Here is a 17,441-nt window from a genome sequence, read left to right on the forward strand (position 1 = left end):
AAAAGAAAACAAAGGCTCTTCTCAGTTTTGCCAGAAAAATTCTTGATGATCCACAAGACTTTTGGGAAAATACTCTGTGGACTGAAAGTTGAACTTTCTGGAAGTTGTGTGTCCCATTACGTCTGGAGTAATAGTAACACCGCATTTCAGAAAAAAACATCATACCAACAGTATGTCATATAAAGACACATGAGATAAAAGGAAAAAAAAAAGACGAGGGTCAAGCAATCATCAAACATGAAACTAGTTAAGGCAAAATCAAAGCTGTTTGTAAAACAGGACAGTGTTTATGAAGTGAGACAGCATTAAATCAAAGGCTTGTTATATGACAGAGGAATCGTGAGCATATACTTTGCATAGTTATTATGAAAGAAAAAACAAAACAATAAAAAAACTACACAAAAGAAACTTGTGTTTCCTGCTCTGAGACCGGGTTGTATGGAACAAAAATAATAAATCAATAGTAATACATAAAAAAATTTATGTAGATCAAATACAGAGGGCAGTCCACATGCATAATCCTTCCAATTAATACAAAAGAGCAATGTTTATGTCTTTTACAAGTGTCCCCAACCTTGTACAGGATAAATAGTATAAATATGTGAAACCAGTCTACATTGTACATCTGTGCGTTTTTTTAATCTGCAAGTCCACATGGGTTGGTTCTATTGGGAGTGTTTATAATACTGTTTCTTTAAGAATCAGAAGCACAGCTTCCACTCAGTCTTAAAGAAATAAGACATGTATAGACATATGTCTTTCATTACAGCTTATTTGAAAGTCTGAGGCAGCTACATGTGATGCAGGAGGAGCTTGTAGAGGGTTAAAAAAAATAAGAGCCAGACAGGACTGAAGGAAAAGGAGCAAACAAGGAATAGAAAGTGGCAGCAAACGCACAGAGCTTAGGCATGGCTACATGGATTCTCGTTGCCTTTCTCGTCATCGGTGTGTCGTTCCTGTTATTGAAAGCTTGTGGGTCAAGGACAAGGTTTGTTCTTGAGAACACATTTTATACATGAAAAACGACAAAGCAGGAAAAATGAGCATGAGATTTTTGTGTGTTTTTACTCCTGCTAAACAAATGTCACTGTTTCTTTAAAAAAAAAATCTGTTTACCTACTAATATGTTTGCTTAAGTGTATTGAGTATTGCTTAGGGAATCTGTTTACATCAGATTATTCAAATTTGTGCTGTGAAATGCAGGTTGGGAAGGGATGCTGTTTTGAACTTTGTGACTGTGTAATCTGCTTTCTTGTGCAATCATATTTCGATTTTTTGATATGTGATAGATGTGAACTTGCTGCTATCCTTCAGTGTGTCTGGTAAAATGTATGACTAAATATACATTCCACACTGTTTCAAATATTACACAAAGACATTTGGATACAATTAACTGAGCGAAAGCTGGAATTCATCATGAGAAAACACTCCTCAGTGGCTTCTTAGTCATGTTACTGAAATCTGTTGTTTACTATTAACTGTATTTTTTTTTTATTTGTATATTATTAATACATTATTTCATTTAATTTATTACATTATATAGGTGCATTATCGAGTTATAATTATATTCAATTTTTTTCATAGTGCCTGTCGAAAATTATCGCTGTCGAGACACATACATGGTCCTTCTGTTTATGTGCCGTTGGAGATGTTTTGGAGCAGGGGAGGTTGGAGAATATTTGGGAAGAAAAGGAATTCTGAACCAACATGGCTTCCATTCCATACTCCAACACCATGCAATTCTGGACTGCAGATCATTGGAACCATCTTCACCATTGAAGACTGGTGGTAGCTTAATGGTAGCTTCGTGGTTAACGCATTGGGATTTGTATTTGATGGTCCTGAGTTCAAATCCCAGCGATACCAAGCTGCCACTCCTTGGCCCGTGAGCAAAGCCCTTAAACGACTAGATGCTCTGTTGACGTAAGCCAAATGCTGTTAATGTAAATTCAATAAGACAGTGACACGTAGCTTACGTCTAGGCTCTGTGAGTGTTATTAAGAAAGCAAACAATTGGCTGGAGTGTTATCTATCCATTACTTTTTTGTTTGGAGAACTGTACGGATACCAAGAGTGTGTAAAGCAGTTATTCATACTAAGAGAGAATTTGTAAACTATTACTCGGTGTGTTGCATATAAACAAAAGGAACAGGCATGTGTCTCTCCAAAATGAGAAAAGTTTCCAAACTTCTGACAGGCACTGTAAAAAAATTTTTTTACTTAAAAAAACTTGTTATTTTATTAATGTATGTCTGTGTATACAGGCGAGCAAAAGAACCTCCGCTGGTGAAAGGATGGCCTTATTTTGGCGTAATTCTGGACTATGGAAAAAACCCACTGGCCTTCCTGCAAGCAATGCGACAAAAGCATGGAGACATCTTTACATGCCAGCTTGCAGGAAAGCACTTCACCTTTGTCACAGATCCTTTCTCCTTCTCTGCAGTGATGCGCCAGGGGAAAAACCTTGACTTTCACAAATTCGCCATGGGTTTCTCTCAGCGGGTGAGGCAGATGGATGGATGGATGGATGGATGGATGGATGGATGGATGGATGGATGGATGGATGGATGGATGGATGGATAGATAGATAGATAGATAGATAGATAGATAGATAGATAGATAGATAGATAGATAGATAGATAGATAGATAGATAGATAGATAGTGCAAATAGTGCAGATAAATATGTAGCATATTTACAGCATGTGATATATATGTAAGCATATGTACAGTGAATAAATATAAAGGCTATAACAGTGCAGAGATGTGTGGATATCATTAAGAAGTACAGACAAATGGTTCTAAGGCTATGGCATTGAAGAGGAATGTGCAGAAGTGAAAGGTTATAAGATTATGGCATTTAAGAAATGTGCAAGCTGAATAAACAGTCTTTTTATACATATATATATATATATATATATATATATATATATATATATATATATATATATATATATATATATATTACACACACACACACACACACACACACACATTATATACACATATAAATGAATGTGAAATGTTGGGCAAAATGTACAGTAGGGTTATAAAGATACATATAGACAAAAAATAGTGCAGAGGTAATAAGGAGTAAAAAAGATATACTATGTAATATGTACATGTATAGTACAGAGGTTATATACAGTGTTTTGTTTTGTGTTTTATTTTGTTTTTAAGTTTTGTTTTTTAGTAAAGGGGCATTGCAGAAATCGAAAAACGCTCGAATGAGTAGTTCTTTGTGCCTCCGTTGAAATGATTTCCTCCAAAAGTTAATTATGACCTTGAATGACATCATGCATGTGTCATCTTTCACTGAACTTTTACCAAATTATTGTGCCGTAGAAAATTATTAAAGAAGGATTCCCAGAAACTCCACCCCCCGCTTTGAGAGGTGCTTAACAAGTGGTTCTGTGGAAATACGTACTATGACCTAGCTTGTTTCTTATTTGGAAAAAGTATTTTGATCCCAGTGTGTCAGGGGTTATTTCCAATTGTCTAGACTAATACAAGCACAAGTGATTAGTTAACTGTGCCAGATACTAGATTAGACGGATTTATATAGATTTATCTAGACACTAGATATTAGGTATACTAGATATTTCAGTTAAGTGTATATGTTTTCTTCCTTCCTTCAAATACCTCTTTTTCAGGTGTTTGGTCATTGTGACTTTACATCTCCGCTTTACACCGAAGCCTACCGAGAAGTGCACTCGCTCTTCATTCAAACGCTACAAGGTCCATCTCTTCAGAGACTAAGCCAGAACATGCTTGGTAATCTACAAACTGCTTTCCAGCACTGCAAGCCAAGTAGGAATGGCTGGAAAGAGGACGGTTTACAGTGCTTTACTACGCGCATCATGTTTGAGGCCGGATTTGTCACACTCTTTGGGAAGCAGGCAGGGCTTCTTCAGCCGGAGGGAACAGGATCTGTTGGGCATAAGGTGCAGCAGGATTTCTTGGAATTTGACGGGGCTTTTCCTGCCCTGGCGGCTGGCATTCCTATTGCGCTGTGCAGGCGTGCATGGAGGGCGAGAGAAGCATTAGCGAAGAAGCTGCTGCACGGGGAACTCCATCACAGGATGTGCATCTCGGATCTGATTCAGCGCAGGATGGATGCCTTCGATCGCATGCACCTGAACGAGACAGAGAAAGCACGCACAAACGTATGCATGCTCTGGGCTTCACAGGCCAACACTTTGCCTGCTGCTTTTTGGAGTCTCTACTATACACTGAGGTAGTAAACACAGTGTACTGGCAAGGGATCACATGACACATTCAAAGCATGTCTGTTTGTTTGCATTGATTTTCGTGTGTATTTTGTTTCTCAGAACTCCAGAAGCTTTTGCTGCAGGTTATAAAGAGGTTGAGCTGATCATGGCTCATTTACCAAATGACACACCAATCAGCCTGTCCAAAGAGCAGCTGGAATCCATGACTGTACTTGGTAGGTCTTATTACTGATTACACTTTTATACAAAGATTATTTTTTGCAATACAATCAATCAAGACATCAAAAACAGCTTTGTGACATCTGCAGTATAGGACACCATTAACATTGTGTGGAACAACATTGGAATGAACATGTATAAAATGCCTTTTCTAAAAAAGAAAATCCCTCGTCCAAAATATATGAAGGAAACATGATACCTTGTTAATCTAAGTAAGGTATATTAAATATAATTATAGTGTAGTTACATAGATGCACAGTTATTACAGTTTTTGGAATTTTACAACAGAACAAGGATGTTGTGCATGAGACTGTTTCACTTTAGAATGTTTGAAACCTGTAAAAGGATTTTATCGGTGTATGTTTTATTGATAAAACCAGTCTTGCAAACTGGGACTATGCTGGAATACTAAGCAAAGCTTAGAAAGCATTAGCACAGACTGACTCGCTCTGTCGTATTTCTGTAATGGGAAGGGAAACTGCTAAAAATATAAATTGATGATTTGGATAAAATGTACTTTTAATGTGTGTGCAGAATTTCTATAGGTAAAAAAAAGACATAGACGGTTTTTGCTTCACATCGTATGAGAAGCCACAATCATTTAATCTGTATAATACATGATTTATGGGAAAAGAGACATCAACAAGTCTATACTTGAATAAAAGGACGTTAAGAATTAGTAGATGGTGCAGAATAATGGTGGTGATATTATCAGCAGAACAGTTCACATTCAAACCAAATGCCCCAGCATTCTCCCTTTGTGCAGGGGATTTAAACTTTTCGCTGCAGTCGTAGAACAAAATATGAAGGACAGAAACCTGAAGGAAAAGGAATAGTAGATGACACTGATGTTCCTAATAGTTTTAAACCATACTGTATATAGAGCACTTGCACTGAACAAACATGGAACAAAAAACACAGACTGTTTTAGTCAGTTTCAGCTTGTGAAAGCTTGTGATCATCCATTAAACGGTTAGTTTAGTACTCAGTAACTCTTATAGCTAGGACCAGGTTTATATTAACAGCTTTGTAACACTTAGTATTTCCACTACAATTGCTATTACAAAACACGAGCCGTTAAGCATTAAAACCAATGCCAAAGGGTTTCCATTACATAGTGGTCTTATGAACATTATTAAATTATTGTCATCAAACTTTTAAACCATTTTAAAATCACATTTTTTACTTTTTAGACCATTTTAGAATCCTCTGGAATCTGAATGCTTAATAATATCTTATACGTTCCTAATGGTGTCCAATATGTGGCCCAATTATAGCTAGTTGGTTCTTATCAACTAGCTAAAACATGAATGCATGAATAAAATGCAACGTATTACCAGTACAGACACAGTCTCTACACCATTACATTTTTCATTAAAACCTTTACAATTCCCACTAAAACATTTATTTCTTTTAGGGTTTCTATAGTTTTTTTTCAGCAGGGTGACAGCACTGACAAATCCATGTAGACTGTCTGCAGGTTTACCCCAAAAGTAAAGAAGAAGATTTAAAGGGAAGGCCATCTCTATTTTGTTGCATTTTGCTGCAGTCTTTGGTTGTTTTTCTGCCTTTTTTCAATTTCTTTTTAATGCTAAACTACATGTTCCACACATCAGTTTGGCTGGCCCATTTATTTAGGAAACTGCAGTGATCTAATAGAGAACTAATTATGTATTTAAGGGACTAAGAGATATAATACCCGGGACTTTATGGAGTCAGTATAAAGGTTTTGTTATAACCCTCTATTCCATCATGTAACCCAAACTGTTAGCAAAATACCGTCATATATAATGTAGTGACTCAGCAGTGATTTGATGTTGATATCGAATATCATATTTTTACAGAAACCTATACATAACCTATTAATGTGGATTCCCTTTGCAGAGAGTATCATCAGGGAAGCTTTGCGTCTATCGAGCGCTTCTATTATGATCCGACTGGCGAGCGATGACTTCATTCTGACAATGGACTCAGGTCAAGAGGCAGCTATTAGGAAAGGAGATTACATTGCACTCTACCCCCGACTCATACACTTAGACCCTGACATCTACCCGAACCCAATGGTAAATATTTTGAATAGCATAACTTTCAAATAAAAGTACTAGATTACTTATTAAATCACAGTGTATCATTTTCATTCAGTGATATTGCAGCTGCTGTTATTCTGCTGTATGGGTCTTAATGAAAAGCTACACTTTTGTGCTGTATTATAAGGCGGTCATGAATTTTTTTTTTTTAACGCAGGAGTTCATGTATAACCGTTTCTTGGATAAGAATGGTGAAAGGCGGAGCCAGTTCTACAAAAATGGCCGACAGGTGAAGCACTACCTTGTGCCGTTTGGTTCCGGTGCCAGTGAGTGTCCGGGTCGTTTCTTCGCAATGAATGAGATAAAGTTATTTCTAATGCTGGTACTCTGGCACTACGACTTGCAACTCAATGAGCCTCAAGGCACACTGTCGCCTGACCGTACCCGTGCTGGCCTTGGCATCCTGCCGCCGTCACAAGATGTATTGCTCCAATACAGAATAAGAGCAGACAGGTACATGGAGAGATCCAGGGAGAAAGCATTCTACTGATTACTGTGTAGGTCGGAAAAAGAAAACGTGCCATGTGTAAAGCCAAAACAATGTGAAAGAACACTAATTTAAAAACACATCTAAATTTCTTTTTATAATCAGCACAAGTGTCTTCTTTATTCGGTAGACCTACTCTGTGACTATGCACAAGAAGAAGCTGCCAAAGCTTTAACTATTGCTTTAGCTCTGAACTAAAGCACATTGCATTTAAAATAAAGTGGCCGAAAGTAAAAAATATCATGTATATTCTGAAGGTAGTTGATGATGGATTTAATGGTAAGAATAATTATGATGGATAAAGTAACTACAATTTAACATAATGGTGTCCTCTATTTACTTTTTATTTACAGCTTTGGCCATTAATACCAAAATATGTTAATTATTAGGCACAGTAAAGTAGCTGCACATAATTAAGTGTGTACATTGAATGAAAGTATGTTTAATAATGTACAAATGTGTTTCTGTGTTTGTCTGTATTTAGAAATTCTAGCCCTTTACTGATTGTTCATATATTCTATAGAGTCTGTTTGCAATTTTAGTCCTTATGATTCTGCAATGTGAACTATTGTATTTATATTACTCTATGTTACTGTATATTGATCATGTAAGTGTATATTTACTACGGTTTACCTTCTGATTAAATTGGTATTTGTATGTCCCATTTTTTATTTTTTTTTGCAGAAATAAACTTTTATTTCAAATGTATTCCTATAAATGTAGTGTTTGGCCTTCTAGGCAGCCAGCGTCAGTTTTTTGAATGGCAGTCAATATCAAAAGCAGAAGAGAATTTACTGATGATATGGAAAAAATTACATGTCCACTAGGTGAGTAATGATTGTACACACAGCGAGTTTACAAGTAAAAATACATAATATAATTCATAGCTTCGACAACTTAACCCTCATATTGTACTTGCACATAATCTCTGCTACTGTATATAGAACTATTTCAGTATTCCTTCGGGGTTAGTATGAATTTTGGACACCTTAACAGGTTAGATGCCTAGATCATTTTCATATGCATTTTTATTGGAAATCATTTCTACCTCACCCTCTCATAATGCACTCTGCTTGTATATATATATTAAATGCAAATCTTACCCTCTGGTTATAACTGTGTTTATGTGGAACCACACTCTTTGCATCTAAAGAACATTCCACTATTGACTGTCACCAAGCCTCATCCACTCTTCTTTACTAATTTGGACACAATACCATTTCCATGGAGAAAGATTGAGAAACTAAACAATCCATATTTAAAGGTTGTGGATTTGTATTGTCACTAAAAATTATTAAAGTCAAATGTTTGACACTGGTGTTATGACGTAAATTAAATGTTAGAACTATAAAAGGGAACACTTTATTTAAAGAAGGTTATGTTAGGAATCTGGGGTCGAAGCATGGAGTCAGCCATGATACAGAACCCCTTAAGCACAGAGGGTTAAGGGCCTTGCTCAAGGGCCCAAGAGGGGCAGCTTGACAATACCTGGGCATAAACCCCCGGCATGTGACGCCGATCTTTAACTACTGAGCTACCACATCCCCTTACATGACACCATATACCACTACATATAAAAACATCCACAATTTTTAAGACTTTCAGACAGCTGTCATAAAGACTCCCTGCCATATTCATTTTGACCATGCCATATTTACTTTGCAATGTTATATGCAATGTTATATTCATTATGAGTCTTTATTGCTGGTTTACATTACAATAGCAAGACAATTTGCAGTTTTAAGCTCAGTGTACTGTTAAGTCTGGTAAATCAGATTTAGACTCATGTCTGTGGAACATGTAGCTCAGTGGTTAAAGGCTCTGGGTTGCTCATTGGAAAGTTGGGGGTTCAAGCTGCCATTATTGGGCCCTTGAGCAAGGCCCTTAACCTTCTTTGCTCCGGAGGGGCTGTTATCATGGTTTACCCTCCATTCTGGACCCAGCTTTCTAACAAGCTGGGTTATGCAAATAAATAATTTTATTGTGTATAGGGAGGAATTACAGCCTAGTCGCAAAAAAATTACTTTCAATGCTAAAAAAGGTTATGCATATGGGTCGATTGTGTGAACCGATTTTAAGCATCATAGGAGAAAGATGAATGTGAATGGAATTCGCACTGGGAAATTCTCCTAGGTGTTACCTCACCCTTTCCGCCTCTACATGTGCACTTTTGTTTATGACTTCCATGCAATGCAACATTGTGGGAATGAATGCCCCATAAACCTTTTAACACTGCAAATCTGAAAGGATTACAGGAAATTATCTGATTTTTTTTTTTGCTGGTACTGTTACATAATGCTGCATGGGTGCATGGAAAGATATCGGCTTCTACAATCCAAACACGCCAAACAGCTTGGTTTTCCTATCTGTTTAATCTCCTGTCTGTCTACTTGGAATTCTCAATAGCTTAGTTCTGTGGCAGTGCACCACAACACGACTTGCGTGTCTCCAGGTAACTGATCCAGATCAAGAAGAAACAGGAGAGCAACCATGTCATTGTATCCATCTTTAGAAGACCTAAAGGTTGATAAGTGTATTCAGGTAAGGCTTCTTGTGTCTTGTAAAACCGCAATGTAACATACAGTGTGCAACATCCTACATTGCTTTTTGAACATGTTCCTGCTGCAGGTAAGGAACACTCCTACATCCAGTACATTCAAAGCCCCACCTCTGGCACTCCCCAACTCCTATCAATCTAGCCCACCACACACTGGTGCAAAAGGCAACTGTAACAGGTCATACAGTGAACCCTTCAAAAAGAAGTATTATTTTTAATGTTTTTTAAACTTTCTATGGACAGATGCCTCTGGAAGTTTGTACCTTCGGCTGAGTGAGTTTATGGGCCTGAATCTTAGTATTGAGGCAATAAAAGCATTTTCTATAGTCCCTGAGCAAAGTAAGTCTTTATATGTAACTATATGTAAGTTGTTTTACACTTTTATTCTTTAACTTTTTTTTTTTCCAATTAAATCATGTTGTTTTTTTTTTACAGAGAGACAATGGCCAAGGTGCATCTACATGGCTTAAATAAAATGCATAGTCTAGAAAACCATGTTCTTCTGTTATTCACAGACTCTCAGTGTTCATTCGTCTGACACAAACTGGGCAGTTGAGATTTGGCAGGGCATTAGAGAGGTGGTGCTCTGTAAAGACATGGACGGCAAGATCAGCCTAGCCTCAAGGCCGTAGACAATGTAAGATGGATACATAAACCATGCCGTCACACAACACACAGACTTTACTCAGACATGCTTGTTAAAACAGCTGACAAATATTATCATGTCAGTAGGAAAAAGGTAAAAAAAAAAAAAAGGGGGCTATATTTTACTATTCTACTTCTACTAATCTTTACTATTTTTTTTACAACATTTTAATTTTATTATAATTTTTTTTTTTAGAATTTATTGATTGACAAACATCTGTATGCCTGCATATTAATGCCAGTATCACATTAAACATGTAGCAGCAGCACAATGCATTAAATCATGCAGATATGGATCAATAGCTTCGGTTAATGTTCACATCAAACATCGGAATTAATAAATAAATTTACCTGTGACTTCAATTGTGGCATACAGTGGTGTGAAAAAGTGTGAACTGATTTCCTTGTTTTTTGTTTTTTTTTTTGCATGTTTTCCACATTTTAATGTTTAATATCGTTAAACTAATTTAAATATTAGTAAAACATAACACAAGTGAACACAACATGCAGTTTTTAAATGAAGGTTTTTATTATTGAGGGCAAACAAAATCCAAAACTACATGGCTCTGTGTGAAAAAGTGTTTCCCCCCCTGTTAAAACTGTGGTTTATCACACCTGAATTCAATTAAACATATGAAACATATGAAACATTAAAGTGTGACAAACATGCAAAAAAAAAAAAAAGAAATCAGGAAGGGGGCAAACACACCACTGTATACATTGATGCCAGATGGCTTGGTTTGAGTTTTCCAAAAACTACTGATCTCCTAGAATTTTCACACACAACAGTCTATAGAATTTACACAGTATGGTAGGAAAAATAAAAGAGTGACTGACAGTTCTGTGTGTGGAAATGCCATGTTAACAAAAGAGGTCAAAGGGAACTGGCCCATTTCGTTTGAGCTGCTAGGAAGGATATTTCTCAATGTCTATAATTCAATCTCTATTTACAATTGTTAAAAGCAGAAAAGCATCTCAGCATGCACAAAACTTCCGTGGTTACTTCTGTCAGCCAAGAACAAGAATCTGAGACTATTGTGGGAAAAGACTTGTCAAAACTGGATTTGTATCTGCATAAGTTCATGTGCTGTGATGCTGCTAAATGATAAGCTTATCAGATAACTGCATGAATGTGCGGATGTGTTCATATTAAAGTGACAGTGAGTGTGAGTAATTGTAATATTACTGATTACAGCTAACTTTCAGTTTCGATTCATAATTTGGAAACTGACAAGATCATTTATGTCCAAGTTACTGCATGTTATTGGCCAATGCTAAAATGACAGTGATTCTGTTATTCAGCGGTTGTTCGTACAGCTAGAACTCCGCTTTGGTGATCAGATTCTGCAGATCAAAGGTTTTATGTGATGTTTTTTATAGGCCACTGGAGTGTGCTCTCACTCTCCATAAGGACATGAGCAGACAGTTTGGTTTTAGCTTTAAAAATGTAAAAATCATGTAAAACCAATGGCCACAATGTGATTGGACTGATGGTGAAGCTCTCCCTGCATCTGTGTTTTGAATACTTATTAAATCCATATTTTTTCTGTGTTTGCCCTCACAGTTCATTTACAAATCCTCTTCATGCATGTGGGGGCATTTTAGGTTACAACTGACAATATGGGACCCCCCTCTTTGAAAGGTATTGAAATAACACATATATTTTTTGTCATATGTTTGTCAGACATCCTCAACACTAGTTGGAAAGTTGTGGCTAACTGTGACACCAGTGATGATCTTCACACACATGATGAAAAAGTAAAGAGGGGACTTGTGGGTAAACTATATATATATATATATATATATATATATATATATATATATATATATATATATATATATATATATATATATATATATATATATATATATATGTATATATATATATACATATATATATATATATATATAAATATATATATATATATTTTTTTTTTATATAAATAAAAAAAAAATTTATATAAAATATTAATAAAAAATATATATTTTTGTTTTGTTTTTTTTCCCCTTCTCCCACCGGATGTGCAACAGCATAGTAAAAATTTTTATGGACCAGTCCTTCCTATTGTAATTGGTCCGCCCTCCCACCACAATGCTGCACTTCCACAACATACAAATCGTTCACAACCTTCCATAAAAAGGTTGAACACATTCAATAATCATTACAAAATTGGGTATGTAAACAGGTATGTAAATTTTAAAGCATATCAACCTTCAGCAGAAAAACAGGTTAATAATTTAAATGAGACAGGGCAGTGGCAGGGGGCATTCAATGGCGCTCCACCAGCTGGTTACCTAGTTTGCCTATGCCTAGAACCGGTGCTGCCTGAGGTGTGATATAGACTGACCCACACCGGAATCACAATGGGTTTGTTATATGTGCACAAAAGCTTAGAGAATATGCTGTACACATTCACACTGTTTATGCTTTTGATCAGTTTAATACACAATTCGAAAGAGACATTTTTCCTTTTTTTTGCAGTATTTCTCTTTTTCATCTTTAATAAATTTATGCTTTTTATATTAATGCTATTAAGTAATTTTTTTTTTTAATGCAGAATCATTTTAAAAACTCACTAATAGCTACACTACAGTACAGTGTTTCTCTCTAAGACATTTGGAACACTGTGGGCTGGTTCTTTGTCCTTTGTCAGGTACTATAGCCTCGACCTGAGTCCCACTCCTGGCCCCTCTGTCCTTCGCCCTAGCTGTGCCTGTCCACACTAGTCTTCCAGGTCATGACGTTACCCGGCCGGGTGACACCACACTTTCCATTGAACTGATTATCATCATAATCATGGTTGCATACTGTTTTTAGCATGCCCAAACGAAAGTTAATTCTTGGAGAGGTTTCCCATGTGATCTACGATGCCTGTGGTGCCTTTACTGATCAGGAAAGAATTACACAGCACACAGAATGGCGCAATTGTTCTTCTTCAGTTTATTGCAGATAACAGACAAGTATATATACACACTGGAAATAACCTGACCTAAAACTGTTCCTGATTGTCTAAGAGGACATTGTAACCAGAGATGTGTGAGCCCAGACAAAGACATTGTGTGTACCTTACATACTCAAACAGACAACATAGGAATGTGTTTAGAGAACCAGTGTGAGGCCCATCTTAACACTCACAATGGGCACTTTAATTAATTTATGATTTAGCGCCTCACACCATAACATAGGGTGTTCTTTATAGGAACAGGATTGGTGATATAAACTGCAAATAAACAGATAAAGACAAACAAAAATAAACAGATTTAATTTCATTTCATCCCTACATGCATATAATCCTTCATCATTAACACTTCAATCGAGAACTTTATCGTCATCAAACATAGAAACATACCAAGTAAAATTTCATTAATTTAACAAACAATATAACAATCAATCCTAAAGTAGTGTTTAACACTCGTAAATAAATTCTTAATCTTCCCAAAAAACTTTGCTCAGCAGTTTTTTCACATTCTCCAAGATATCATGAGGCTAATGTTTCTCAGTGCTTGTTCACTATGTCTATAAGCATCATTATTAGGTATACACATAACAGTTTCCCCTCTCTAAATGATTTGTTCAAAGAGAATAAGGAAAGTTTTGAATGTTTTTACAACCATGCACATATTGTTATAGAATTTGGACCTAGAGCAGGTATCAGGGTAAGCTAAACAAAACAGTCAAGTGAGTTACAGTAGATCTTCACCCCGGAGGTGGCCCCCTTTCTACTATAAAGAAAGGATCTTTGGCTGTTTAAGCCCTGAGTACTCACTTAGGAAGGCTTCTTAGGCCATTCGACCAATCTATCTGTAGGTGTTGGACAGGTGGCTACGGAAAAGTAAGCTCAGCATGTTGTACAGGTCTATGTATATTAGTTTTGGATCAATATCTGGTATATTGGTAATATGCGAGTTGTACAGCATATCAAAGGTCATCTATGAGATTAGAATGTATTATAGACTTTCCATCAGCTGTTTTAAAATGTCTTTGCTTCCATGTTTCGGCAAAATCATGCACAACACCATAAGCATACTTAGAATCAGTGTAAATAGTCACTTTACCTTCAGACAACTGACATGCTCTTGTAAGTGCCACCAACCCTGCAGCCTGTGCAGATGTGTATGGTAATGATTTGGCTTCAACTTATTCATCAGGTTACCACATAAATACACATCAGAAGGTTTTGAACACAAACCATCTACATATAGGCAATCCCCCTCTTCCAGGGCCATATCTAAAAAAAACGGTCTTACAGAAGGTCTCTTGTTCAATGTGTTTAAGGCAATCATGTGCGTCGTCAAAACCATCTAAATCAATAAAGTCTAGCAGATCACGCAACGCTACTACAGCTGAATTCAGCGGAGGGTAGGCTTAACGGTTAAGTTTTCTGTTGCCAAGAGTGTGGTTTCATAACCAGATCTATGTTGTGTTCATATGTTGTGTGTTGAGGTTGTGTAAAATAGCTGTTACCTGATGTGAGGTGTACAGTATCAAAGGATGAGCACCATTTTCTTAGCATCCCGGACCATCAGAGCCATCACATGCAAGCACGAGGGCAACCCTTGTGCTATGTTGTCTTTAGATTTGGAAAGATACGCAACAGGGCGATATCTGTCACCGTGTTCCTGGGCCAGAATCTTCTGATGGTCAGTGAATATTGCTTCAATCACGGTGGTTTTTGTCAGTGTGGGGAATCGAGAACATACAGTACACCAAACGGTAAATAACAGTGATATGTTTTCTTTTTAACATAGTTGTAGCTGTTGCTTCGTTTAATTACCATGATTAATTTGTATATTTTGTCACGTTATAATATGTATCTCACTGATCATTTTAACCAAATCAGTACAGCAGGTGTAACGTACTGAATAACTCTGAGATTTTAAGCCAATTTAAGGTTAAGATTTCATTTAAGTCTACGTTTCTTAAAGCTATAAATTGCTCTAAAATAAAAAAAAACCAAAAAGGAACTAATGATGTAATTCAGCGGTTATCCTTAATGAAGTCTTTTTTCTCTATTTTATCTCTCTTTGTAATATTCCTGCTTAAAAGATAACTCGGATCTCCATTTTGTGAGGACCGGTCAGTATTTGCGGTTCAGTCCGGGTGAAGGTGCACGTGTAGGTGCACAGGATTTTAGAAATGGGTTTAAATACTGTGACTGTGCAGTGATTTATTATATGTATTTAAAATTGTGATGACAGAGTCGACTTTTAGGATTTGGTCACTACGACGGGTTCACATCTCAAGGAAAGATTTCTACAATTGAAAAGCAAAAGTTGACAAAGCAACACTTCCAGTGAGTTTCTGCTGAATCTGCTGAATCCCTGTGAAAAACACAGAAGAATTGGATGTTTTTTTGCCTGAAGCTAAAAGATGGCAAATACAGGAAAAACACTGTAAGTGAATTTTACAGCAGACAATGCACTTTTAATCAACTGTATTTTCCAGAATATATTTGCTATTTTTTATCAGTTAAAATGTGCTGCAATGTAAATAATTTAATTAACTTCAAACAGGCAAAACTTGCATTACATTACATTTTAAACCATGCCTTTTTTTTTCAGAAGTCTAAACTGTCTTATGTATAATATGAAAAGTTGTCCTGCTCACAAACACACCACTGTAGTGGTACAGCAAACACACTTGAAGGACACTGTTTTATGTGGATGTAGTTGTAAACTAGTGAAACAATTGAAAACCACATTATTTGTTCCCTCAATATTGTTTATTGACAGAAACTGCTTCAGATGTTTCAGTGACAGAGGTTTGGATGCATGCTGGGGGGCTGGATTTGGCCTGCCAATCGAATAGCCCAGATTGTGACCAATTCTTTTTCATGAATTAATGTAACATGACTTTTCAACAGTAATTTTTTTTTAAACATTTTTTATTGCAAGTCTCAACAGTAATACTTATATTAGATGTGTAAAATAGCCATCAGTTCTTACCTATTTTTTTTCTTTTTACTATAGGATCATCACCTGAGCCTCATTGGAGGCAAAACACCTGGAGATTCTGTTAAAAAAAAAGTGCTGCGGGAAATAGGAATTAACAGTGTGTAGTGCCAATATAGTCTCAAAGGAAGGACGGGGGGAAAAAAAACATTGATGAGCTGGAAATTTGCAGTGTGGTTATCCGTTAGTATTATATTTTAAGGCATTGACAGTATTAAAACCTGGTATTAAGATACTTTTCAGTGATAATATCGAAAGTTTTCAGCCTAGGCACATATCTGGTTTCAGTGATCTGATCACAAAATATTTTAGATCATGTTATGATAATCTATTAAATATATTGGGTTAATGGGGACTCAAGAATCAAGGATCATATATACCCCCCCCCCCCCCCCCCCAAAAAAAAAAAAAAAGAAAAGAAAAGAAAAAAACTTTTTTCACTAAACCACAACATTTTCAAGAATTTTTACTATGCTGCATGAGGCATGTTATTTAAATTATGCTAAACTTTTATTTTTAAAATTAAAGCAAATTTGTTATTTCAGATCAAACTGAAAACTGTGTGCATCAAACTGGTAGCCCTTTACATTAATCGGTACCCAAGAAGTAGCTCTTAGTTCAAAAAGGTTGGTGACCACTGATTTAAAGAATTGCTGTGCTTTTGTAGCGTGCATGTTAACTGAGGGAGTAGGTGTGTTCGACTTGAAGCGGAGCTGCGCAGACCGATCAGTGTACGACATCGAAGTACCGCGAGAACTATTAGATTGCCGACTGCACCACATGCTTTCAAACTGCTCTCGCGGCACTTTGATGTCATAAACCGATTGGTCTGCGCAGTGCCGCTTCAAGTCGAACGCACCAACTGTCTTTCCTCCCCGTTCCTCAAAATGACATGACGGTAAAAGGTCAGAAGACCGAATCCATGTTTCATGTTTCAAATTCAATAACCTTCAATAAACAATAGAATCCTTTGCAGTGATCTTTTTTTTTTTTTTCATGCTGACACAAATCTTTTGCGAAGTCCTAACCGCCGAGATTAGCACACAACACGCCAACATCCCCTAATGCCCGATTCGTGACTCGACTCATTTGAACAGATCATTTTTATGAATGGTTAATTAAAACAACTGATTGGCTGAACTCACAAGACTGAATCTGTGTAAACAAAAATACATGAATTACTTCGGTACTATAAATAATAGTACTTTATTTACTAATTTATTTCAGAAATGAGATCATAAGGTTATATGCCATGTGAAGTTAA

The 17,441-nt window shown here is 36.4% G+C and overlaps 1 protein-coding gene across 1 annotated transcript; it reads left to right on the forward strand.

The window, feature by feature from the left end:
- Nucleotides 1–711: 711 nt before the first annotated feature.
- Nucleotides 712–7,731, forward strand: cyp7a1b (cytochrome P450, family 7, subfamily A, polypeptide 1b). Its single transcript, XM_083542203.1, has 6 exons — nucleotides 712–988; nucleotides 2,265–2,502; nucleotides 3,652–4,235; nucleotides 4,330–4,445; nucleotides 6,334–6,512; nucleotides 6,694–7,731. Exons 1-6 carry the CDS (start codon nucleotides 909–911, stop codon nucleotides 7,024–7,026), a joined length of 1,530 nt encoding a protein of 509 aa, XP_083398329.1. The 5' UTR covers nucleotides 712–908; the 3' UTR covers nucleotides 7,027–7,731.
- Nucleotides 7,732–17,441: the final 9,710 nt, after the last annotated feature.

The sequence above is a fragment of the Silurus aristotelis genome, assembly GCF_946808225.1.
Source record: "Silurus aristotelis genome assembly, chromosome: 5".
Taxonomy (NCBI): domain Eukaryota; kingdom Metazoa; phylum Chordata; class Actinopteri; order Siluriformes; family Siluridae; genus Silurus; species Silurus aristotelis.